Raw genomic sequence first — 26,555 nt, forward strand, 5'->3', positions numbered from 1 at the left:
CTCCTCTGCACTGGAAGGCAGGTGCTTAACCACTGGACCACCAGGGAAGGCCCAGTCAGTCCCTGTCTTTTAATTGTGAATTTTACTTGGCTAGCCCCTCTCTGTCAACGTGCCAAAGCTATTTTCTTCTATACAATTTTTTATCCATATATAACATTGACATTTACTCCTAGCTTTAATCATTTTGACATAAGCAGTATGATGTCAACAGCAGTTATTGAATACCATCGATTTGAATTGCAATTTCTTTTTATTATTAATTTTTACTTATTAAATGTCTTAGTACTTATTGCTTACTCATATTTAAGAATTTTATAGAGTTGTGTTTATTTGTAGTGTAGTTTGTTTCCTTTATCCATTTGTCTTTTGAAAGAGGGAAGTTTTATGGATTTTAAAATGCAAATTTTTGAATGTCTGAAAATGGCTTTAGCTTTATTCTTTCACATGAATGCTCATTTTGAGGGAATATAATTCTGTTTCATATGATTTTCTTTCAGAACTTCAAAGCTACATTTCATTGTCTTTTAACATCATAACATGCCAAAAATGATACGATACCAGTTTTGGGGGGGATTTTTTGGTAGGCAGTTTTTGTTCCCTGTTAACTTAAAAAGTTGAGAAGCAAAGGTCTGTAGTCTTAAGATTTCTAATTTGCTTTTGTTTTCCTAAGAATAGTTCTATTAGAATTAGTTTGAATTTGAAGATAGGTAAGATGAAGGGTATAGTTATATTTAAAAAATCCCAACTAATAAACTCCCATTTTTCCCCCCATATCTTAAGCTTGAATAAAAGGAAAGCCCCTCAGAGTCAAATAACCTTCCCTCCTGTGGTCATCCTACAATATCTTTTTAATGCTTGTGTCAGTAATGCCCAGTTGCCTGGGGTAGCATATTCTCCTTCCTTCTTTTTGACTACGCCTGAATTTATGTATTTTGAGTTGGAATATAGCTTCCTCAACAATTTGTTTATTGTCTTCTTAATGGACAGTTCAAAATAAAGCTCCTCCTCCAGGCAGTTGTAATTTTAGTTTAGATGATGAGCTAAAGATGGTGTCTTCTTTTATACCTACAATTCCTATCCAGGTGTTGCAAAATTTGTAACTGCTTTTTAACTGATTGTTGAAAAGTATGTAATAACTTTGTATCTTTTTATATAAATAATTTGTATCTTCAACTGTCCCTTTATTTAATTTTTTTTTTCAACTTAGACCTTGTGTGGACAGTAATGACCTCACGTTTCCGATTGCCTGCTGGCAGAACCTACAATGTACGTGCATCAGAGTTGGCCCGAGATAGACAGCATACAGAGGTGGTTTGCAACATCCTTCTTCTGGATAACACTGTACAAGCTTTCAAAGTTAATGTAAGTATTTTATGTCTTTTTAAATTTTGATATTTTTGTTATGAATCTGAATTTATACTAAGTTTTAAAGCTAAAATTGTTTAATTATAGTACAGTTTGAAAAGCCTTATTCAGTGAGGAAAGTCTTGTTAGTTTGGGTTTGTAACTGTCAAATACACATTCTAAATTCAAATTGGGTCTATTAAGAGGTTGACAAGCCAGCAGTGGATTATTAGTAGAGCACATCAATAGTATGTGGGTGCATGCGTGTGTGTACTCAGTTGTGTCTGACTGTAGCCTTTGAAGCTCCTTTGTCCATGAAATTTTTCCAGCAAGAATACTGGAGTGGGTTGCCTTTTCCTCTTCCAGGGCATTTTCCCGACCCATGGATTGAACCTGCGTCTCCTGTGTCTCTTGCATTGGACGCAGATTCTTTACCACTGAGGTTTTTGTAAATGTGTTTGAAAGTATGAACAATGGCATTCCTCTTTTTTTTTTTTTAATTTAAAATGATTTCAAACCTACAGAAAGGTGAAAGAATAATATTATGAATACCCACCTACCCTTTTCCTGGATTGACCTGTTGTTAACATTTTGCTTGTTTCTTTTATCTTTCTTTTTCTGTCTGTATTTTCCTAGCTTTCTGAAAGTAGGTGATACACTTTACCTGTGTTTCAAGAGCCTATTGTGTCTGTCATTCATTCGAGTCCTACTCTGTGACCCCATGGACTACATACAGCCCATCAGGCTCACCAGGCTCCTCTGTCCGTGGAATTCTCCAGGCAGAACACTGGAGTGGGTTGCCACTCCCTTCTTCAGGGGATCTTCCTGACCCAGGGATGGAACCCGGGTCTCCTACATGGCAGGCAGATCCTTTACCATCTGAGCCACCAAGAAAGGCAGCCTAAGAATCTCATAGATGACTGCTATGCCATTATCACATCCCCAAATTTAACATTATGAAAACAGTAGTACCTAGTACATAGTCCATATTGAAACTGGAATTCCTCATTTCCACATCTCCAGGATAACACTTTGGTCTGCTTCCTGCTGTGTTAGCCAGGTATTTCTAGACTTTTAAATCTTTACATAATATAGAATATTAATCTTCAGAATTCCTCCCTTTTGTAACAGCATGGATAGATGTCACACTAAGTGAAATCAGTCAGACAGAGAAAGGCAAATATGGTGTGATTTCACTTATATGTGGAATGTGAAAAAAACCTGAACTCAGAGAGTAGAATAGTTTTGGCAGGGCCAAGAAATGGGCAAGATGGGGAGATTGGGTTAAGCTTTCAGTTATCAGATAAGTAAGTTTTGGGGAGCTAATGTACAACATGGGGTCTAATGGCAACAGTACTGTGTTACGTGGTTGAAAGTTGCTAAGAGAATGAATCATTAATTGTTCTCACCACATACTATGCCTATGTTACATTTCCTATCTGACATAATTTTCTTGTTGTGTACTTTAGTTGATAATAGTTCTATATTTTTCAGTGTAGTAATCAGCATGCTATCTACTTATTCTTTCAGGAAGATATATGTTTACTATATTTATTTTATATATGTTTATATTTATATCTTTTTAATATGTTTTGTATAGTTAAATATCATTTCTAATAGAGTTGAGTATATTACTAGGAACTTTCTCTATCATTACTTTAGGATACCAGCAAACTTATGGGAAACAATATGAGAAACTGACTGTTGGATATGTAATATATTTATTCCTCTTGGTGTCAGGTCTGGAATCATTCAGAGTCAGAGTTGCTTTGTACTTCTGTTATTGATGCTGCATATTTTAATCTATGTGAACAGTTCCCTATTTATGCAGCTTACAGTCTGTGCAGTGGTTCATGGTAGCCTGCATACTAGTAGAGGAGCTTAAACTTTACTAGTTGTTCTTTCATGTCCATTAAGTACCTGTAAGTCTCAGAAATCCCCATTGTGGACAGTTCCTAGATTCTCCAGCATCTCTTCACTGGGAAGGAGAACCACTCAGTTTCATTTGGAGATTACCAATGAGTGATTTGTAACACCTTAGTTGTTGGAGCCATTACTCTCCCTAAAGATTTTTGTATCATAGGTAAAATATTCATTGTTGCCAAAGCCTGCTTTTTTTTCCATCTGATATTCATCTCATCAAAGTTTTTCCTTTATATTTTTCTGAGAGAAAATGTTGTGTTAAAGGAGTTGATAGAACTTTATTAGTTCTCTCTCTGTGTGGACATAGGAGTGACATAAGCTCATTACTGTTACTTCAGTTTCAAGTTCTGTTTTCATGGCCGTTCATTTTACTGTAGTCGGCCTATAGATCTGTCTCTGTCATGGCCTAAATTATCATCAGTTTACCAAAAACATGTTTCTACTAGAAACTTTAAAATACATAGTATCTGTACTATAAAAGCAGAGACAACTTTACCGACCAAGCCATGGTTTTTCCAGTAGTCATGTACGGATGTGAGAGTTGGACCATAAAAAAGCTGAGCACCTTAGAATTGATGCTTTTGAACTGTGGTGTTGGAGAAGACTCTTGAGAGTCCCTTGGACTGCAAGGAGATCCAACCAGTCAATCCTAAAGGAAATTAGTCCTGAATACTCTTTGGAAGGACTGATGCTGAAGCTCCAATACGTTGGCCATCTGATGCGAAGCCCTGACTCTTTAGAAAAGACCCTGATGCTGGGAAAGACTGAAGGCAGGATGAGAAGGGGATGATAGAGGATGACATGGTTGATGATGAGTCGGTTGCATCACCAACTTGATGGACATGAGTTTAAACAAGCTTCAGAAGCAGTCCATGGGGTCGCAAAGAGTTGAAATATGGCTGAGTGACTGAACTGAACTGAATTCGTATTATACATGGACTGATTTCAGTCTATGATCATTTTCCCCTAATTTTTGTTTTTATTTTCACTTTGGTTAGAGCTGTTTAGCAGTAGCCTGTGTGACAAGGAAGGGTTTTATAGAACCAGCCTGTTGCAATTATTAGGGCTGTGCAAGAAATTACCCCAAAACTTCATGGCGTGTTTATTATCCTCAGGGATTCTGTGAGTCAAGGGTCCAACAGAGATGATTTATACCCGCTGCTGCATATGTTGGACCTCAGCTGGAAGACTCAAAGTCTGGAGGCTAAAATTCTTTGAAGTCTAGCTCACTCGTATGACAGTTACCTGAGACCTTAGATGGTCACCTGTATGTGACCTCTTATGGAAAAAAAAGCAGCACCAGGATGTGGCCACATTACCTTTTCTCATCTGGCTTTGAAAGGCACGTAATGTCAGCTCCACCATATTCCATTTGTCAAGACTATCACAAAGTCATACGTGGGATCAAGGAAAGGGGAATAGACTGTCTGTTGATGGAAAGTAGCAAGGTTCTAAAAGATCATGTGGGGTCAGACAACTGCTGTAGACTCTGGGGAAAGTATAATCTGCCAGTGTGTCCTCTGGTGGGAGGCTTCCATCTAACACATTCTCTTCACACAACCTGTGTTCGCCTTCATATGTTCTTAAGAATGTTCTCCCACAATTGTCTCCCTTGCTACTTGAAAGATGGCTTACATATCAGAGGTCAGAGATAAGAGGGAGATTTAATTTTTACTGTCTACCTACCTTTTATATCATTTAAATTGTTTTTCTGGGTTTTATATATTTATTTTATATGTGAATGTATGTAAAATTGACATATATAGTTATATTTGGAAAAACTGAAACAATACTCAAAATGTATGATCATTTATTTAGCACACATGATTCAATGCACAGTTCTGAGGCACTTCATAGGTAGCAGTACTTAAAGACAAAACAAGAGTTATGCAGTGAGGATTTATGTTTGTTTCTTTTCATTTTTGTCCACATAGCATTATTCCCTCAGTTTCCTTTTTGTTCTCTTTGTTATGTATCTCTGATGTACTCAATAAAGAATAACTGATAATTTTTTAATTGAAGTATTGATACAATTAATTTATAAAATTATGTTGTTTCTGGTATACAGCGTAGTGATTCATTTTTGTTGTTGTTGATTATATTCTACTATAGTTTATTATAAGATACTGGGTATAATTCCCTATGCTGTACTGTAAGTTCTTGTGGCTTATCTATTCTATGTATAGTAGTTTGTTAATTCCATACCCCTAATTTGTCTTTCCGTTTGGTAACCATGTCTGTTTTCTGTACCTGTGAGTCTGTTTCTGTTTGCATATATATTCATTTGTATTATTTTTCAGATTCCACAGAAGAGTGATGTATAGCATTTTTCTTTCTGCTTACTTGGTATGATAATACCTAGGTACATCCTAGGTAATATGGTAAATGGCAATAATGCAGTCTTTTTTATGGCTGAGTAATATTCCATTATGTATATATACCACATCTTCTTTATTCATTCATCTGTTGATAGGCACTTGGCTGAGTTCCCCCTGGAACTCCTCGAGCATCTACCCCCATGACCAGAGCCTGCCTACTTTACTACTTTGTGCTCACCTACACCTCTGACTTTACGGGGGGCTGTCCCCCACCACCTCTTTCGGAGAAGGAGTTAACTTAGAGCTCCAGTTAATAATAATTCCTGGGCGTGATAAGAGTGTTTTAACCTACAAACTCCTCTGAAGGTTCTCTGGCCTGCCTGACAGGCTTGTCCGGCCACATGTGATCGCTCACAGCCTCCCAACAGTGAGAGGCACAAGATGCTTTAAACCTTCTAAAAATAGGTTCCTTAGAAAAGTTAGAAAACTATAAGTATAGTGGGCTGATTAGAAATTGTATTGGTGAAGGGTTTTTCATTTGTTGAGTCAATGTTTGTTGCTAAGTCTCCACATCCCCTGCCCTTACACACATTAATGAATATATAGAAGGAATAAGTATTAACCTTTGATATTAATCACGTTAGACCTTAGGCTAAGTAAATTCTTTCCTTAACTAAAACCCACTACACCCTCACCCTGTAGGAATGTAACTTTATTTGGGTGGCGTCTGTTTTGAGAATAATCAGCCCTGGAGAAATAAGTGTCCTGGTTGACTGACTGCTGTCACAAGGAGAGGGTCATAAATTGTCAGCAGGCCCCCCTGGCCAGAAGATGATGTAACACCCCTAAGACCTCTGTATACATTTGTATGAAGCACCTGACTTTGATAAAAGTCAGGACTGCTGACCCCACGTGACTTTTGCATAACATCTCAGTGTATAAAAGTAGACCATGGAAAATAAAGAATTGGGATCAGTTTCTTGAAATACTGGTCTCCCCATGTTTCTCTCTCTTTCACTCTGGCTGAGTCTCCATCTGGAGCGCGGAACCCACCATGCTTACTAATTATGCCTGGGCTTCTAAGATCCGACCGGGGAGGCCTCAGTGTCTCCTCTCCTTCGGGAGAACGGAAGGACGCCTGTGGCCTACGTAAGTGGTGCAAACTTCTTGTCTTGAAGTTTTATTGGTCTCCCTGTAAACCAAGCCACTCAGCCTCTTTTCTCCACTGAATTTTCCTACTGAGCTATCCTCATTCTATTACTCTTTATATCTTTAATTAATATCTAATTGAAGCTATTGTATCCTGATCCTCGCCTATGCCGTCTCTCCTTCGAATACCCTGGATCAGCCAGGGCTGGACCTCGGCATGATATGACTGAAAAGGGGTTAATATGTAAAATATACAAACAGCTCTTATAACTCAATATCATAAAAACAAACATTCCAATAAACAAATGGGCAAAAGACTTGAACAGACATTTTCCCAAAGAAGATATACAGATGACTAATAAGCACATGAAAAGATGCTCTGCTGCTGCTGCTGCTAAGTCGCTTCAGTCATGTGCGACTCTGTGTGACCCCATAGATGGCAGCCCACCAGGCTCCGCCTTCCCTGGGATTCTCTAGGCAAGAACACTGGAGGGGGTTACCATTTCCTTCTCCAATGCATGAAAGTGAAAAGTGCAACTGAAGTCGCTCAGTCGTGTCCGACTCTTAGCAACCCCATGGACTGCAGCAGGCTAGGCTTCATTGTCCATCACCAACTCCCAGAGCTTACTCAAACTCATGTCCATAGAGTTGGTGATGTCATCCACCCATCTCACCCTCTGTTGTCCCCTTCTCCCCGCCTTCTATCTTTCCCGGCATCAGGGTCTTTTCCAATGAGTCAGTTCTTTGCATCAGGTGGCCAAAGTATTGGAGTTTCAGGTTCAGCATCAGTCCTTCCAATGAATATTCAGGACTGATTTCTTTTACGGTGGACTAGTTGGATCTCCTTGCAGTCATCAATATCAGTTCAGTATCAGTTCAGTTGTTCACTTGTGTCCGACTCTTTGCGACCCCATGAACCGCAGCACTCCAGGCCTCCCTGTCCATCACCAACTCCCGGAGCTTACCCAAACTCATGTCCATTGAGTCAGTGATGCCATCCAACCATCTCATCCTCTTTTATCCCCTTCTCCTCCTGCCTTCAATCTTTCCCAACATCAGGGTCTTCTTGAATGAGTCAGCTCTTCGTATCAGGTGGCCAAAATACTGGAATTTCAGCTTCAACATCAGTCCTTCCAATGAACACCCAGGACCAGTTTCCCTTCGGATGGACTGGTTGGATCTCCTTGCAGTCCAAGGGACTGTCAAGAGCCTTCTCCAGCACCACAGTTCAAAAGCATCAATTCTTCAGCACTCAGCTTTCTTTATAGTTCAACTCTCACATCCATACATGACTACTGGAAAAACCATAGCCTTGACTACATGGACCTTTGTTGACAAAGTAATGTCTCTGCTTTTTAATATGCTGTCTAGGTTGGTCATAACTTTCCTTCCAAGGAGTAAGCATCTTTTAATTTCATGGCTGCAGTCACCATCTGTAGTGATTTTGGAGCCCCAAAAAATAAAGTTAGCCACTATTCCCACTGTTTCCCCATTTATTTGCCATGAAGTGAAGGGACCGGATGCCCTGATCTTAGTTTTCTGAATGTTGAGCTTTAAACCAACTTTTTCACTCTCCTCTTTCATTTTCATCACGAGGTTCTTTATTTATTCTTTACTTTCTGCCATAAAGGTGGTGTCATCTGCATATCTGAGATTATCGATATTTCTCCCAACAGTCTGGATTCCAGCTTGTGCTTCATCCAGCCTAGCGTTTCTCATGATGTACTCTGCATATAAGTTAAATAAGCAGGGTGACAATATGCAGCCTTGATATACTCCTTTTCCTATTTGGAACCAGTCTGTTGTTACATGTCATAGTGTTTGAAAATTGTCATAGTGTTTGAAATTTCCAACATTGTAGTATGTGATAGATCATTAAATCTTTTCTTTAATTTGAATGTTTTTTCTCTAAGCTATATAATATTAGGCACTAGAAAAGTATCAATTAGATTTGTAGTTGTGCATAAAGTCACCATATTTCTTGGTTTATTCTTTGATTGTTTTTTATTTTTATCAGGAATGTGTAGTTCTTAGGTCTTGTATCACATTTGTCATGTATAAGTCTTTACTGATAAAGACATTTACTTCTTTTTTAAAAATAAATTATAGATACTATTTTAAAAATGTATTCTTTTAATTTGTGTCAGGTCTTAGTTGCAGTAAATGGGCTTCTCTGTATTTGTGGCATGCAGACTCAGTGGTTGTGATGCATGGGTTTGCTCCACGGCATATAGGATCTTAGTTCGCCAACCAGGGACCAAACATGAGTACCCTGCATTGAAAGGCAGATTCTTAATCACTGGTCCATTAGGGAAGTCTCAAGACAGTTACGTCTGTTTTAAAGATTTCCTCGGCAGTTATGCAGTGATGAATTTAAAAGTTTTTATTTTGATGATTTACTAGTTCTATGATTATATACAAGTTGCTCCTGAAAGATGATGCTGTGAAAGTGCTGCACTCAATATGCCAGCAAATTTGGGAAACTCAGCAATGGCCACAGGACTGGAAAAGGTCAGTTTTCATTCCAATCCCAAAGAAAGGCAATGCCAAAGAATGCTCAAACTACTGCACAATTGCACTCATCTCACACACTAGTAAAGTAATGCTCAAAATTCTCCAAGCCAGGCTTCAGCAATATGTGAACCGTGAACTTCCAGATGTTAAAGCTGGTTTTAGAAAAGGCAGAGGAACCAGAGATCAAATTGCCAACATCTGCTGGATCATGGAAAAAGCAAGAGAGTTCCAGAAAAACATCTATTTCTGCTTGATTGACTATGCCAAAGCCTTTGACTGTGTGGATCACAATAAACTGTGGAAAATTCTGAAAGAGATGGGAATACCAGACCACCTGATCTGCCTCTTGAGAAATTTGTATGCAGGTCAGGAAGCAACAGTTAGAACTGGACATGGAACAACAGACTGCTTCCAAATAGGAAAAGGAGCACGTCAAGGCTGTATATTGTCACCCTGTTTATTTAACTTCTATGCAGAGTACATCATGAGAAACACTGGACTGGACGAAACACAAGCGGGAATCAAGGTTGCCGGGAGAAATACCAGTAACCTCAGATATGCAGATGACACCACCCTTATGGCAGAAAGTGAAGAGGAACTCAAAAGCCTCTTGATGAAAGTGAAAGAGGAGAGTGAAAAAGTTGGCTTAAAGCTCAACATTCAGAAAACTAAGATCATGGCATCTGGTCCCATCACTTCATGGGAAATAGATGGGGAAACAGTGGAAACAGTGTCAGACTTTATTTTTCTGGGCTCCAAAATGACTACAGATGGTGACTGCAGCCATGAAATTAAAAGACGCTTACTCCTTGGAAGGAAAGTTATGTCCAACCTAGAGAGCATATTGAAAAGCAGAGACATTACTTTGCCAGCAAAGGTTCGTCTAGTCAAGGCTATGTATGGTTTTTCCTGTGGTCATGTATGGATGTGAGAGTTGGATCATAAAGAAGGCTGAGTGCCGAAGAATTGATGCTTTTGAACTGTGGTGTTGGAGAAGACTCTTGAGAGTCCCTTTCTAAGGGAGATCAGCCCTGGGATTTCTTTGGAAGGAATGATGCTAAAGCTGAAACTCCAGTACTTGGACCACCTCATGTGAAGAGTTGACTCATTGGAAAAGACTCTGATGCTGGGAGGGATGGAGGGCAGGAGGAGAAGGGGATGACAGAGGATGAGATGGCTGGATGGCATCACTGACTCGATGGACGTGAGTCTCGGTGAACTCCGGGAGTTGGTGATAGACAGGGAGGCCTGGCGTGCTTCGATTCATGGGGTCGCAAAGAGTCGGACACAACTGAGTGACTGATCTGATCTGATCTGATACATGATGGGAAAAAGTTTCAGAAAACAGCTGTAGGCCATTAAATTTTTGGTGAATATGATGGATTCTATTTAGAAAGATTCTGTAACTTAGTGCCCTCTACTTTAGAAATAATGTATAATTTTCTTGTTTATTTATTATAATATGTATAATACATGTTATACAGTGTGGTGCACAGATCTTTACAACTCAATGAATGCTTATCTCTGTATGTATCTGTGGAACTACCATGCAGAGATTAGATACCAAATACTTCCCTCAGCAAGAAAGATTCTTGTGTTAAGTATTTCTTACTCCATTTTATCTTTGCTGGGTTAATTTTTGGTTAACCTTTTAATGTTATGCTTTCAGTTATTCCCTTAGAAATTGCAAAGTTTGTCAACTTACAAAAGCCTACCTTTATTTATACAGTTGACTCTTTAACATAACATGTTTGAAATGTGTGGTTCCACTTGTACATGGATATTTTTAATGAATGCATACTGCAGTACTACACAATTCACATTTGGTTAACACTGCAATCATGGATATGGATATGGATATGGAATTCCATGGATATGGAATCACGGATATGGAGACTGTTACACACAAATTCTCTACTATGCAGAGTATCTGTACTCCTAATCCCCAGGTTGTTCAAGGGTCAACTGTACTTACACCATGTTTACCCCAAGTGGAAAAACTTAAAGCATTTTGAATCTATTTACTTGTGTCCTGTTTTTTTTTTTTTTTGCTATCATTCTTATGTTTACCATTCTCTTCATATGTTTTGGGGCTTCCTCCTCGTGTTTTCGGGCTTCCCCGTTGGCTCAGACAGTAAAGAATCTGCCTGCAAGGCAGGAGACCTGGGTTTGAACCCTGGGTCAGGAAGATCCCCTGAAGAAGGAAATGGCAACCCACTCCAGTATTCTTGCCTGAAGAATTCTGTGGACAGAGGAACCTGGTAGGCTATAGTCCATGGGATTGCAAAGAGAGAGGCAGGACTGAGCATTGGATCAAAGTGGTCCACTACCAATTTAACTGGCTGTCAGAATAAAATCCAATACTATTTAGAGGAAGATAATACTCCAGAGCTTCTACACTAGGGTTAAATAGGGGTCAGCAAACCTTTCTCATAAGAAGCCAGCCCTATAAGACATCACTTTAAACTGTCAATATTCTGTTAATAAATATAAACACTATATAAATATAGTGTTTATATTTACACTATTTGCATCTATTCACTTCTTATATATCCGTGCTTTTATTTAGAATCTTTCCCTTCCTAAAGAATCTCTTTTATTATTTTTTGAAATAGAGTCTATTAATAACAGTCTTTCAACTTTTTGTTTGTCTGAAAATGCATTTAGTTACTCCTTATTTTGGAGGATAATTTTTCTGGGTATAGAATTCTACATTGATAGGCTTTTTTCTTTGTAGTTTAAAGGTATCATTTCATTGGCTTTCATAGTTTCCCTCGAGAAGTAATTTTTTATTATTGTTTTCAAGCAGGATGAGACATAAGTCCTTTCTTCCTCTGTTTTTGAGTTCTCTCACTTTATTTTTGATTCTAGTCTCTTGTCTATAATATACATAGATATGGTTTTGTGTTTGTGCATTTGCCTTGCTTGGTATTCACTGAGTTTCTTGAATCCATAGGTTGATAACCTTATAAAATTTGAAAATTTCTTATTCTTTACAGATTTAAATATTGCTTCTGGCCCATTTTTACTTCTCTCCTTCTTGACTCTAGTTACATCTGTTAGACTGTTTGACTACATCCCACATCTGACATATGTTCTGTTTTGTTGTTTAATAATTTCTTTCTGTGTTTTGAATAGCTACTAACTTGTTCTTGAATATGCTGATTTCATTTTTTGCTGTGGTTATTCTGCTGTTAAAACCATCCAACCAATTCCTGTTTCACATACTGTATTCTGCAGTTTGAGAATGTCTACATGATCATTTTTATAGATTATAACTCTCTTTTGAGGTATTTCATATTTTAATATATTTTGTCTATTCTGCCTCTGTTGTCCATATGTTAATCATAATTTTTTTGAAGCCCTTACTGACTGAGGCCAACATATAGATCCCTCATAAGTCTGTGTATTTTTGTTGACTGCTTTGTCTCTTGATTATTAGTCACTTTCCCTGCTTCATCTATATGATTGATATTGTGAGGGTAATGTAGAGTGTGTTTGTGTGTGCACGCGCGTGTACTCAGCTGTGTCCAACTCTTTGCAGCCACATACATTGTAGCCCTCCAGGCTCCTCTGTCCATGGAATTTTCCAGGCAAGAGTACTGGTGTGGGTTGCCATTTCCTACTCCAGGAGATCTTCCCAGCCCAGGGATTGAACTCCATCTCTTGCATCTCCTGCATTGGCAGGCAGATTCTTTACCACTGTGCCACCTGGGAAACCATAATGTGGAGCACCAGATAGCAGATTGACCACTGGGCTAAATCCAGTCTAGGGACAATTATTATGTGGCCCATGAAGCTAAGAATGGGTTTTACATTTTTAAAGAGAATGAGCAACAGAGATTATTTATGGCCCTCAAAGCCTGAACATATCTACCTGCTGGCCTCTTATGAGAAAGGTTTGCTGACCCCTATTCAGCCCTAGTGTAGAAGCTCTGGAGTGTTATCTTCCTCTAAATAGTATTGAATTTTATTTTGACAGCCAGTTAAATTGGTAGTGGACTACTTTGATCCTGTGGAAACTTAGTTTTAGCTGTTGGTAAGTAAGACAGATCTGTTTTAACTTTGTTTTCTTTCAGAATTTGGGCGTGGGTTGTCTAGAGTCTCAGCTCAATGCTGGGCTGTTCATCAAGGTTCTTCTTCTCTGATGAAGGCTGAGCTCCATTTCTTTGGAAGTGTGCAACCTTTTAAATTTTCATTTAGCTAACAACCTCCTAACAGCTGTTCTCTCTTAGGCCTCTAGGAGCCTCACCCTGCGTGTGTGCAGTCTAGGAGGCAGATGAGGACCTGGAGGGGATTTTTATATAGATTTCTATAGCTTTTTTCCCCCACTCTTTCCTCTAATAACCTGCCCCCACCCCAATCTAGCTATCTTAGCAGTCCCAAACTTTTTTCATCCCAGCAAGACAGCTACTCTGCTTAGGCTCTGTTTCTCTATATCATAATTTGGAAAATGCCATTAAGGAGAAAGCTAGTGTGAATGTAGAATTTGATTAATCTGGATCTCTTCTATCTAGGATAATAGTGTTGTGTTGGTTGTCATCTAATGCTTACAAATAGTATTCTCTCTGTTTCTCCATATTTGATCCAGTTTCTGTAGATGGTTTATAGCAGAAGGGTATTCTAACACTAGCTGCTCCATCACGACAAGACCAGAATTCTGATTGTTTTGAAATGGGAACTATATCTCATAATAGTGGACTTTGATTTGAGAACACTTAACATACTGCTGTCAAGACAATATAGCAATCAAGATTGCTGGGAGAAATATCAATAACCTCAGATATGCAGATGACACCACCAGTATGGCAGAAAGTAAAGAAGAACTAAAGAGCCTCTTGATGAAAATGAAAGAGGAGAGTGAAAATGCTGGCTTAAAACTCAACATTCAGAAAACTAAGATCATGGCATCTGGTCCTATCACTTCATGGCAAATTGATGGCGAAACAGTGGAAACAGTGACAGACTTTATTTTTGGGGGCTTCAAAATCACTGAAGATGGTGACTGCAGCCATGAAATTAAAAAACTCTTGCTCCTTGGAAGGAAAGTTATGACCAACCTAGACAGCATATTACAAAGCAGAGACATTACTTTGCCAACAAAGTTCCGTCTAGTCAAAGCTATGATTTTTCCAGTAGTCATGTATGGATGTGAGAGTTGGACTGTAAAGAAAGCTGAGTGCCGAAGAATTGATGCTTTTGAACTGTGGTGTTGAAGAAGACTCTTGAGAATCCCTAGGACTGCAAGGAGATCCAACCAGTCCATCCTAAAGGAAATCAGTCCTGAATATTCATTGGAAGGACTGATGCTGAAGCTGAGACTCCAATACTTTGGCCACCTGATGCAAAGAATTGACTTATTGGAAAAGACCCTGATGCTGGGGAAGATTGAAGGCAGGAGGAGAAGGGGACCACAGAGGATGAGATGGTTGGATGGCATCACCGACTCAATGGGCATGAGTTTGAGTAAACTCCTGGAGTTGGTGATGGACAGGGAGGCCTGGTGTGCTGCGGTTTATGGGGTCACAAAGAATTGGACATGATTGAGCGACTGAACTGAACATACTGCTTTCTCTGTTCCTTCATTCGTTGTTTACTTGAGCCAAATAGAAGGACTTGGATCTCAGTGTACAATGGTAAATATGTGCATCTTACAAAATCAGGTCATTCTAAGATACATAGATTTGGGAAAGGGTATAAAATGATACTAGGACATTCTGTTGGCCCAGTGGTTAAGAATCTGCCTGCCAGTGCAGGGGACATGGATTTGATCACTGGTCCAGGAAGATCCCATGTCTGTGGAGCAGCTAAGCCCATGCACCACAACTACTAAGCCCATGCATCTAGAGCCTGTGCTCCAGAACAGGAGAAGCCACCGCAATGAGAAACTTAAGTACCACAACAAAGAGTAGCCCCTGCTCGCTACAAATAGAGAAAGCCTGCACGCAGCAACGAAGACACAGTGCAGCCAAAAATAAATAACTAAAATTAATTAATTTTAAGAAATAAAATGGCACTTGCTTTCCAAAGAATGTGGCCCTAACCAGGTGAGCCAACAGCTTGCTCTTTTAGAATATTTCAACTCACAAATTATTTGCCACATTTAAGGTACACCTTAACCCTAGATGAGCTGGGCTCAGCATCAGAGAAACTTTCTTTGGCTGATCAATTCTTAATGATTATTTAACAATTTTGTGTTTGTCATTTACATGTCCAGCATCTTTAAAACAATTTATTAATATTTTAACCCATAGTTTGTCTCTTAACTGCCATATTCACAGTGTGCATGGAATACAGGGCTGGTATGCACTACTGTATGGCTTGTTTAATATTCTTTGAGGGAATAGTCATTTAAGTGTTTTTGCCATCATATGGAGTTTTTATATTGTACTGCATGTAAGGACTGTCTGTCTAGGCACTGGTTGCCAAGATTAATTTGATGAACCTCAGTGGTTAGCTGGGAGTCTGCTTTCTTCCTCTTGTTCTATGTGTGTCTCTTTTGAAGTTGAATGGCATGCCCTTCTCAGATGTGACCTGTTCTTTGGAAAAAGATATATGTCATAGCTTTGTTTCTCTACTAGAATTAGCAAACAACCTGTCAGTATTCTTTGGAGTGGTGCTGGTGACCACAGAAAGAGATGGAGTTTTTTGTCACATAAGAGAGCTACAGGACTCTCTGAGGCCCCACGGCCTATGATACCTGTGAGAGCACCTTCCCTGGGAAATTCTGTCTTGAGTCCTTTTTGGAGCCAACATTCCCCCAGAGGAAGCCCAGTGTGACCTTTTGCACAGAGGCTGATGTTGGTGCTTGTGGTTGGAGTCTCCTGAGTACTGTACTATAGAAAGGAAATTCCTTTTCGGCTTTGTACCCATTTAGGAGGTTAGGTAGTTAAATATTTGTATATTAGAAATTTGGTTTTATATTAGAGATAGCATCTGTTTAGCCTTATTGGAGTCTTTGCCTTTATTTAACATTATTTTTAATTAAAAAAGACTTAAAATAATTTTGCTTCCAAAAGTTTAAAATAAAACAACACTGGGAGTGCATTGCATGTACACATGCAGCAAAATTGATCACTTTCAAAAACTTTTACTTATCCTGAAACTCTTTTCTCCTCCTGTTTGGGAATTCAGTATAGTAATATGTCTTCCTCTTAAATATTTTTCCTAATAGCTGATTTTTTGACTTTTTTGTTCATCTTTTGAATTCTACACGTAATTTTTAATGTAACAGTTTGTTTAGTTTCCACAAAGAAAAGCAACAGCTGTAACATATGAGGAATTAGTAGTACTGTTATGACAGACATTTTTCTGAATGTGCATATACTCCCTTTTGATGCTTCCTTTGATTTGTGTAAACTAAACTTGAAAGTGTATAGTTTTTGCTGTTTCTTTTGCAGTTGTTTAACTTTTTTCCCACGATAAGGAAATCTGGAGGAGATAAGGCCCTTAATTACATTGACTAGGTAGGTACTCAAATTTAGTATTCGATTAATTTACAACTTTGGATTCACTATGTATTCTTTTGATATCACTTTACTTTGAATTGCTATGAGGTGACTTTTATTTTCCTTCATCAAAAATAACTTGGGTGGGAACTATGATAGTTCTACAAAGAACATACTACATAAATCTGGTCCTGGATTCTAGGTATTGGACTATCACAGACAGATCATTTAAGCATATAGTGATGTCAAAATTAAGATCCTAAGCCCTGTATGAATTGTTACAGGAAGCATTGTGGTATGCTGTATTACAAGGAAAAGTGCACAGGCCTGGGAATCCCAAAGACTGGAGTTGTATCCTGGACATACTGAGTACTTGCTCCGTGGCATCGTTCCACTAAGTTGACTTTTATATATAATTTCCTTATATTTGAAGTAGAAAGACTATCTTTAATACTAGGGTTGTCAGGGTTAAATGAATGTGTATCATGCACCCAATAAAGATTCTAGTAGATGCTCTAGAAATATGACACCGTCCTCACCCTTTTCCTTTGTTTTCTCTTCTCTTGTTCTTCCTTATTTGCTCAGAGTTAGCCAAGGCACAGCTCAGAGGAGGGCACAGTGATCCCCAAAGTGCCTGCACTTCCGACAGCAGTTGCAAGCTTGGGAGATTCTTTTTTTTTTAATATCTCTAAGATTATTCCTCATTTTATTTTATTTTAAAAATATTTATATATTTACTTGGCTGTGTCAGGTCTTAGTTGCATACACGGGATCTTTTTGCTACAGCGGCACACAGACTCTCCAGCTGCGGCATGCAGGCTTAGTTGCTTCTCAGCATGTGGGATCTTACTTCCCTGACCAGGGATCAAACTCACGTCCCCTGTATTGCAAGGCAAATTCTTTTTTTTTTTTTTTAATTGCAAGGCAGATTCTTAACCACTAGACCACCAGGGAAGTTCTGGGAGATTCTTAAAGTCACCCTGAGTTGCAATAATTTGTTAGATGGACTCAACAGAACTCATCACAAGCTTTAATACTTATATGTTAGATGGGCTCAACAAAACTCATTGCAAGCTTTAATACTTATATGTTATGGCTTACTACAGGGAATGGATACAAATGAAAACCAATCCAAAGAACTCCAAAGTCAGAAGGAGTCTGAATGGAGAGGTTCTTCTAATCCTCCTCTCCCTGTGGAGTCAAGAATGACATTGCCACTTCCTGGTCACTGCGTGTGGCACTTACACTCAGAGCATTTCCAGCCAGTGAAGCTGCCCTGAGCCTTTGGGTCCAAACTTTTTACTGGGACTCAGTAACGTACTTCTTGTGTGAGTTATCCAGTCTCTGTCCTTTCGCAGAGGTCAGGCTAATACCCTTAATCTCCATTCCTCTGAAATCAGAACTGATGTGATGTGGTCCAAAGCCTCCATCATAAATCATATTGTCCATTGACCAAAGTCCCCAGGCCAGACAAAGACAGCCCTATCAGGTAGGGCATTCTGGAGGCCTAGAGATCACCTCCTTCAGTAGCTGAGGACAAAGGCCAGATCTCTCTTTGGAAAAGGTTGTTTCTTCACTGTACATTAGTGCTGTATTTTTGTAGTGGTTAATTAAATTGTTCAGTACTTAATATTTTGGTTGTTAATTCCTATCTAAATAACAGTTGGCTCAGTTGGTAAAGAATCCACTTGCAATGCAGGAGACTGCCTGCAATATAGGAGGCCTGGGTTTGATCCATGGGTCAGGAAGATCCCCTGGAGAAGGAAATGGCAGCCCACTCCAGTATTATTGCCTTAAAAATCCCTTGGACAGAGGGATTTTTATCTAAATAATAGTGTATAATAAATACTAAATAGTTTTTTAAAAGCCAAGAAGATAAATCAAACTGTAAAAGCCTAATGAAACACGCCCTCCCTTTTCTTTCAGTACTAGCTTTCAAATAGGTTTGGAGATTTCCTTTACACATTCGCTACTAGTTTTCTATGCTGGTTTATATTTTCTGTTTGGGGCATTAGCTATTGACTACCTATTACGTGGGATGAGAATTTCATATTAGTACATTTTACGCCCTCACTCCCTCTCCTAAAATTCTTAGGTCATAATTTTTAGTTAAATCTCTGTTTAGAATTGCATTTGGCTCTAGTAAAAGAAACTGGAAATAGCAGTAACATAAATGAGTGACGTTCATTTTCTTCTCACATAGAATTCTAGAGACTGACAGTCCAAGGAATGGGATAGCAATTTCATGGTTATCAGGGAACCAGGCTCCCTGTTTTTCCTTCACTTTGCTGAGAGCATTGCTGTACATAAGATCGCTTCATGATCCAAGATAGTTATTAGACCTCTAGCAATAATGTCAGTTTTCAGGCAAGTAGGGCAGGAGGGGAGGGGTGATGGAGGGTGGAGAGGGGAAGGATGGAGAATCAAAAAGGGCATATGTGCCAATTTCTTTCCCAGTCTTAAGAAACTTTGCTTAAAAGTTATACCCTGTAGCTTCTAGTTATACTTTATTGACCTAAATTTAGTCACAGGCCCTCATTTGGTCGGCACATTGGGTATTTTATGTTCTGTTGCTATCTCAAACAATATTGAAATTTTATTTAAAAGAAATAATAGAAAATGGATATGACAGAAGCAGTTAGTGCTTTCTCCCTTAATTAGCTTCATTGATTACCTTTTTGTGACTATGTAAGTTAATTCACTGCTAAGCCATGTAGTGTAGTATGGTTACATGATATTTTGTTCTTCTAGAATTATTCATTGCATCTTTTTAAAAGTATGATTAATTTTCTTTCTTTCGTTTTTTTCCTTTTCCATTTGTATTTAAAGAGTTAGCTAGTCCTACCTCTGTTACAAGTCCTATCTCTATGTTACAAAGTAGCAGTCATCTGCCCTTGTCCTTACAGTGTGCCTGCTTGAGTGTGTGCTGAGTTGCTTCAGTTGTGTCCAACTCTTTTTGACCCTATGGACGGTAGCCCACCAGGCTCCTTTGTCCATGGGATTCTCCAGGTCAGAATACTGGAGTGGGTTACCATGCCCTCCTCCAGGGGATCTTCCTGACTCAGGGATTGATCCTGAATCTCTTACGTCTCCTGCTTTGGCAGACGGATTATTTACCACTAGTGCCACCTCTGAAACAACCAGCTTAATCTTTTCAGTAGATTCTTTTGATACTTGCTTATATATCTCTAAATACCATGTTTGTGTTACTAATACTTAATTTTTCAGTTTTAGGCATCATATATTGATTCCCCATTTAAAAAGATGAGAATTTGATTCTTTACCCCTAACCCTTCTCATTTTATCAATATAATTGACTTTTATAATGTGTTTGTTAGTATTCAGTAGGTAGTATTATGTCTATGAAAATGCTGTTCATAGTTGAGCCACATAGCACATTATCCTTTTCTTTTGTACTAAACTTCTTGGTTTTCACAGTTGGTACTTGTCGTTTCTCTTCGTCTCTCCCTCCCTCCTTCCTTCTTTCTTACCTTACTACCTTTTCCTTTCTCTCTCTCTCCCCTCTTAGATTCCTGTATATATTATTAATTAATAATATATACAGACTCTCTAATAGTTGTCTGAATCTTCTCTTAATATGTTCTTTGTGTCAGATATTCTGTTAAATTCACCTTCTTGGAGAAAACTAAGAGCCTTCTGTTATGCCCCTTTTTGGCTTGGTTGCTCTATACACTTGGTGTATAACTAGAGTCACCCATTGCTATCATCTTGTTTTGAAGGTTCATGTAGATTATTCACAAAATCCACTGGTTCCCATTATGACACTCCTCCCTATCCTCCACTATGCCCAGTGTCCCTAGGTTTGCAGCCACTTGTGTTTATCTTGGAATGTCTCGGGAATTGTATAGTCACTTAGCTTTAGCAAATGGAGTTGGAAGTTGAGGGATGTTACAGTTCCTGACAAAATTTTTTTTTTACCACTTTTCTTCCAGATTTTAGCCTCATGCTTTCTTCTCGCCTTTTCTGATACACATGCCTTCAATTTCCAAGCTTTTGCATGCCTTTGACTTCCTTTTTGTTGGATCCTTCTATCTCTGGTATTTGGTGTTTAGCTCTACCATCTCTGCCTTATGCTCTCATTTTTATAAACGTGTTCATATTTCTTTAACTGATGTCTACTCTCTGCTGTGTCTTTGTGATGTTTATGTTTTCAATGCCTATCCTTTTTTTTTTACTTTTATTTATTTTATTTTTGGCTGCACTGTGTCTTTGTTGCTGCTTTCTCTGGTTGAGAAAAAGCCCATGTCTGTCTTATTTTTTCCCTTCAATATAATGAGTTTTTCAGGAAGAAGCAAAGGTAAACACATGTTCAGTTATCACATTTATAGTAAGCCTAAACATTTTTTAGAAGACCTTTTTTGGAGCAGTCTTAGATTCACAGCAAAATTGGGCAGAAAGTACAGGGATTTCCCATATATCCCTGCTCTCACACATGCGTGGCCTCCCCCATTTTCAATCTCCCCACCAGAGTGGTATACATGATGATGTACACATTATTACTGTAAGTCCATAGTTTGCATTAGGGTTGACTCTTGATATTGTGCGTTCTGTGGGTTTAAGCATATGTAAAATGACATGTATTCACCGTTTAAAGTATCATACAGAGTAATTTCACTGCCCCCCAAATCTTCTGTGCTCTGTTTGTTCAGCCCATTTCCTCTCCTATAAGCCCTGTAACCACTGAGCTTTTTACCCTCTTCATAGTTTTGCATTTTCCAGAATGTCATACACTTGGAATTATACAGTATGTAGCCTTTTCAGATAGACTTCTTTCACTTAATAATATGTACTTAAAGTTTTTTTCATCTTTTCATGGCTTGATAGCTCATTTCTTTTTAGTGCTGGGTTATTATTGTTGATTGTTCATTCTGTTTTTTGAATGTATCAATACTCAGTTTAATCTCTTCACCTACTGAAGGGGATCTTGTTGCTTCCAAGTTGTGGCAACTGTGAATAAACCTGCTGTAATCATTGTGTGTGGGTTTTTGTGTAGACATACATTTCTGTTCTCTTTGGGCAGGTACCAAGGAGCGTGATTCTGGATCTTATGGTGAGAGTCTTTCTTTTTGTAAGAAACTGCTGAAGTGTCTTCCAAAGTGGCTGTTCCATTTTGCATTCCCATAAGCCTTGAAAGAGAATTTCTGTTGCTCCCCATCCAGCATTTGGTGTTCTCAGTGTTACGGATTTTGTCAGTTTTATTGATGTGTTGTGGTATCTTACTGTTTTAACTTGCATCTGCCTAATGCCATATGATGTACAACATCTTTTTCTATGTGCATTTGCTGTCTGTATATCTTTTATTTATTTATTTTTGGCTGTGCTATATCTTAGTTGTTGCGCAAAGGCTTTCTCTAGTTAAGGTGAGTGGGGGCTACTCTCTGGTTGCGTTGTGTGGGCTTCTCATTGTGGTAGTTTTTCTTGTTGTGGAGCATGGGCTCAGTAGTTGTGGTGTATGGGCTTAGTTGCCCTGCAGCATGTGGAATCTTCACAGAGCAGGGTATAAGGATACATTATTGATTTAAGATATTTTTTGTTTTTTAATGTAAACATCTCAAAGCACTGATTTAGCTGTATCCTACAAAGTGTCAAATGTCATTTTTCTGCATATTCAGTTCAGTTCAAAATAGTTACTAATTTCCCATAAGACTTTCTCTTTGCTCTATGGGTTGTTTACATGTATATTAGTTTTCAGATATTTGAAGATTTTTCAAATATCTTTCTCTTACTAATTTCTATTTTAATTCTTTTATGGCTACTAAACATACTTTATATGACTTTAGTTCTCTTGAATTTGATAATGTTTGCTTTTATAAGGTTTATTTTAAATTTGGTAAGGTTTATGGCATATTTTGGTGAATGTTACATGTACACTTGAAAGTGTATTCTGCTCTTTTTGTGTGGAGAGTTCCAGGACTGGGGCTAGCACTGGGGCAGTGGACAGCCTTCCCTCCCCTCCCCCAACCCACTCCAGTTGATAGAGCTCATTTTCTGGTCTTCTTACCAGAAAATAGCATTTCCCTTGTCTCTCTTGCTACCTATGCCTGCTGTGCTGTTCTTCAGTGTAACCCACCTTGGAGTCACAGTAGAGGGACAGAAAGTTAAAAAAAAAGGTAACAGAAAACTCATCATACTTCAATCTGTAATTTTTTTTTCTCTATAATATATGGCTTTCTATAATTTGCTGCTTGGATTTCTCATATAACTGCTCTCTGTAATCTTATCTGGAGTCTTAGCTGTAATCAGTGGGAAAAGCAGCCTCTGGTATGCTTATGTCATATTGGTCTACACCAAAATTTAAAGATAAATCTTTTTTTAGCTACAGTATACTAAAGTAAGTTTATCTTTGGCAGTTGCTCACAACCCTTCCTTTAGTATTTTGGATATGTTTCTGCAGAAACAGGTTTTTTTTAATGTATCCTAGTTAGTAGTGCATTGGATAATTGTACTGGAATCTGTCTCTCAGTTGTACCTTTGTATTCATATCTGTCCAGTGATACTAATCTTTCATATAGGTGCTGTGCTATTTCCTCAGAGCTTTCATATCTGTATTTGGTTCTTTATATCAATATTAATGTGGTACAGCAATTTTTTCGTTTTTACAAATAGAGACTTCAAACCCAGGGGTTTTGTGCCTTGCTCATAAATACATGCTGTTAAGTGACAGAACTGAGGCTAGAATCCTGGACTTTGTTCACACTAGTGTTTTATTTTTCATACTATCTGCTATCAATTGAACAGTCTATTGCTTCTTTGTATATTTAAATTTGTGGTCAGTGACACCAATTTGAAACGTATTACCAATGTGGTCTGGAAGAAGCACAAGCTGGAATCAAGATTGCCAGGAGAAATGTCAATAACCTCAGATATGCAGATGACACCACCCTTATGGCAGAAAGTGAAGAGGAACTAAAAAGCCTCTTGATGAAAGTGAAAGAGGAAAGTGAAAAAGTTGGCTTAAAGCTCAACATTCAGAAAACGAAGATCATGGCATCTGGTCCCATCACTTCATGGGAAATAGATGGGGAAACAGTGGAAACAGTGTCAGACTTTATTTTTTGGGCTCCAAAATCACTGCAGATGATGACTGCAGCCATGAAATTAAAAGATGCTTACTCCTTGGAAGGAAAGTTATGACCAACCTAGATAGCATATTCTAGACATAGCAGAGACATTACTTTGCCAACAAAGGTCCATCTAGTCAAGGCTATGGTTTTTCCTATGGTCATGTATGGATGTGAGAGTTGGACTGTGAAGAAGACTGAGCGCCAAAGAATTGATGCTTTTGAACTGTGGTGTTGGAGAAGACTCTTGAGAGTCCCTTGGACTGCAAGGAGATCCAACCAGTCCATTCTAAAGGAGATCAGTCCTGGGTGTTCTTTGGAAGGACTGATGCTGGGGCTGGAACTTTAATACTTCAGCCACCTCATGCGAAGAGTTGACTCATTGGAAAAGACTCTGATGCTGGGAGGGATTGAGGGCAGGAGGAGAAGGGGACGACAGAGGATGAGATGGTTTGATGGCATCACCGACTTGATGGATGTGAGTTTGAGTGAACTCCGGGAGTTGGTGATGGACAGGGAGGCCTGTTGTGCTTGATTCATGGGGTCGCAAAGAGTCAGACACGACTGAATGACTGAACTGAACTGAACCAATGTGGTCATGGGAACTTCCCTGGTGGTTCAGTGGTTAAGAATCTACCTTCCAATCCTGGGGATGTGGGTTCTATCCCTGAGCAGGAAACTAAGATTCCATATACCTCTGGGTAACTCAGGCCATGCACCACAACTACTGAGCTCTAGTGCCCATGCTTCACAACAAAGAGAAGCTCATGCACCTCAAGGAAGATCTATAGCACAGCCAAAAAAAAGTGTGATCATGAAAGATTGGAAATAAGTAGTCTCTTGTGCTGTTTTTCTAACATTTTTATATTTTGTAAGGATTTAATGGTGAGATCTTAAGGAAGACTTACTGGAAGTTCACATTGCTGCCCCCACACCTCAATTTCATAGATCCACTGGGGCTCAAGAGTCTGTATTTTAAATGTGAACACAAGATGGTTACTGATGCATGTAGTCTCTAGCCTTGCAGAGAAACAGTTGGGAGGGATGGAGACTGCCGTGGCCTCATTAACATTCTATTATTAGCCATTATTTATAGAGCACATTTTCCTGTTTGTTCATTGAATATACTCAATGGGACAAAATCAAAATCCATGTTAAATCCCAGCTGTATTATACTTCTCGTTGCTATCACTCATAGAGTAGAATTTTCTGTTTAGTGTTTTTCTAAAACTGAATGAGAAAGTAATCTATATTTTACTAGGGTAATCTCTAGCAGGAGGTTTTGTGCCCCTCTGCAGAACTGTGAATATACCTCTACAGCAGGGATATTGAAATAGGACTGAGTTGGCAATGTCATAACATTCCTGGTTGTTAAAGTCCATGCAAGCTACTGGCATCTAGTGGGTAGAAACCAGGAATGCTGTGTAAAATCCTAAAATACACAGAACGGTTCCCCCATACCTTTACTCCCTGCATGGAGATTTATCTGAAAAAAATTGTCAACAATGCCAAGATTGGTTGAGAAACTGTACTCTATAAAGTTAGTGTTCAATAAATATTTTTTGATGAATAAATTAATTTTTAAAAGAATCTTCTATTAGTTGCAGTTTTCTGCCAGTTAGGAGTTTTTACTTTTGAAAGTTGAAAGAGTTAAAACATTTAGTTTTATCCCCTTCGCACCCCCATACACAAATATTTTCTTCCTAAGTTGATAGTTTGCTTTGTATATTTGTATATTAATCATGCTCTATAAATAAAAGTGGCTAAATTAAGACAGATCAATGTACAAATCTGTCTTCTTCCTGTGAAAAAATCGATTTGAGTTCAGCTTTAAAAGAAGGCAAAATGGGAAGGTAGAATGTTCCCAGTATTAATTTTGAAGTAGGGAGTTTCTAATATGCAAAGAGTAAAATTGCAAGTTTTGTGTGCATCATCAGTAAATGAGAGTTCCCATTTACTTGCTAGTTTTCCTTGGTTAAACAGAAAACTTTTACCAGTTTAAATGATTATGAGCTGGTATTTCATTGAGGGTTTTGATAGTAGATTTTGGGTGAAAGTAACTTTTTATTTGAAGTATAGTATGCATACAGTAGAAATCAAATCTTAAATATATGTAAGATTGGGACTTCTCTGGCAGTCCAGTTGTTAAGACTCTGTGCTTCCTATGCAGGGGATATGAGTTCTACCTGTGATTGGGGAACTAAGATCCCACATGCTGCACAGCATGGCCAAAAATAAATAAATAAACATAAGATTGATAAGAATTGCAAAGCATAATACTTTGTGAAACCACCATTAGCTCAAGATGAAGAATATTACCAGTATCTTAGAAGGATAGGGGCTTCCCTCATAGCTCAGTTGGTAAAGAATCTGCCTGCAATGTAGGAGACCCCGGTTCAATTCCTGGGTTGGGAAGATCCGCTGGAGAAAGGATAGGCTACCCACTCCAGTAGAAGGATAGCTGTACTTTCTCCTTTTTAGTATGTGTTCCTTGCCTAAAGTAGTTAGCATTCTACTTCATCTATCACCATAGATGAGTTTTGCTTGTCTTTTTAACATTATTAGAATAAACTGTATAATTGTTATTTATATAGGTCATAATATTAACAGTTTCACGTATGGCTCAATGCAAACATTTCTTTGTTTCTTCATTGCTGTATAGTATTACATTTGTGGTAGCTAGTCTCCAAAGGTGGCCTCCCTCCACACCTCTGCTACTAACACCCATGCAGAGTCCCTCTCCCCTGAAGCTTGGTCTTTGTGACGCCTAGTAAAGT

The 26,555-nt window shown here is 38.6% G+C and overlaps 1 protein-coding gene across 4 annotated transcripts in view; it reads left to right on the forward strand.

Moving 5' to 3' along the window:
* PTPN4 (protein tyrosine phosphatase, non-receptor type 4) overlaps positions 1-26,555 on the forward strand; it is a 190,748-nt gene that overhangs the window by 29,921 nt on the left and 134,272 nt on the right. For 2 of the 4 annotated variants that reach the window (XM_027562478.1, XM_027562489.1), the window contains exons 2-3: positions 1,208-1,362; positions 21,738-21,767. In XM_027562478.1, the coding sequence (XP_027418279.1) occupies positions 1,225-1,362; positions 21,738-21,767 (168 nt within the window). In that variant the 5' untranslated portion in view covers positions 1,208-1,224. The remainder of the gene's footprint in view (positions 1-1,207; positions 1,363-21,737; positions 21,768-26,555) is intronic. The other 2 variants (XM_027562499.1, XM_027562510.1) reach the window with 1 other exon arrangement.

The sequence above is a fragment of the Bos indicus x Bos taurus genome, chromosome 2 (assembly GCF_003369695.1).
Source record: "Bos indicus x Bos taurus breed Angus x Brahman F1 hybrid chromosome 2, Bos_hybrid_MaternalHap_v2.0, whole genome shotgun sequence".
Classification (NCBI taxonomy): Eukaryota; Metazoa; Chordata; class Mammalia; order Artiodactyla; family Bovidae; genus Bos; species Bos indicus x Bos taurus.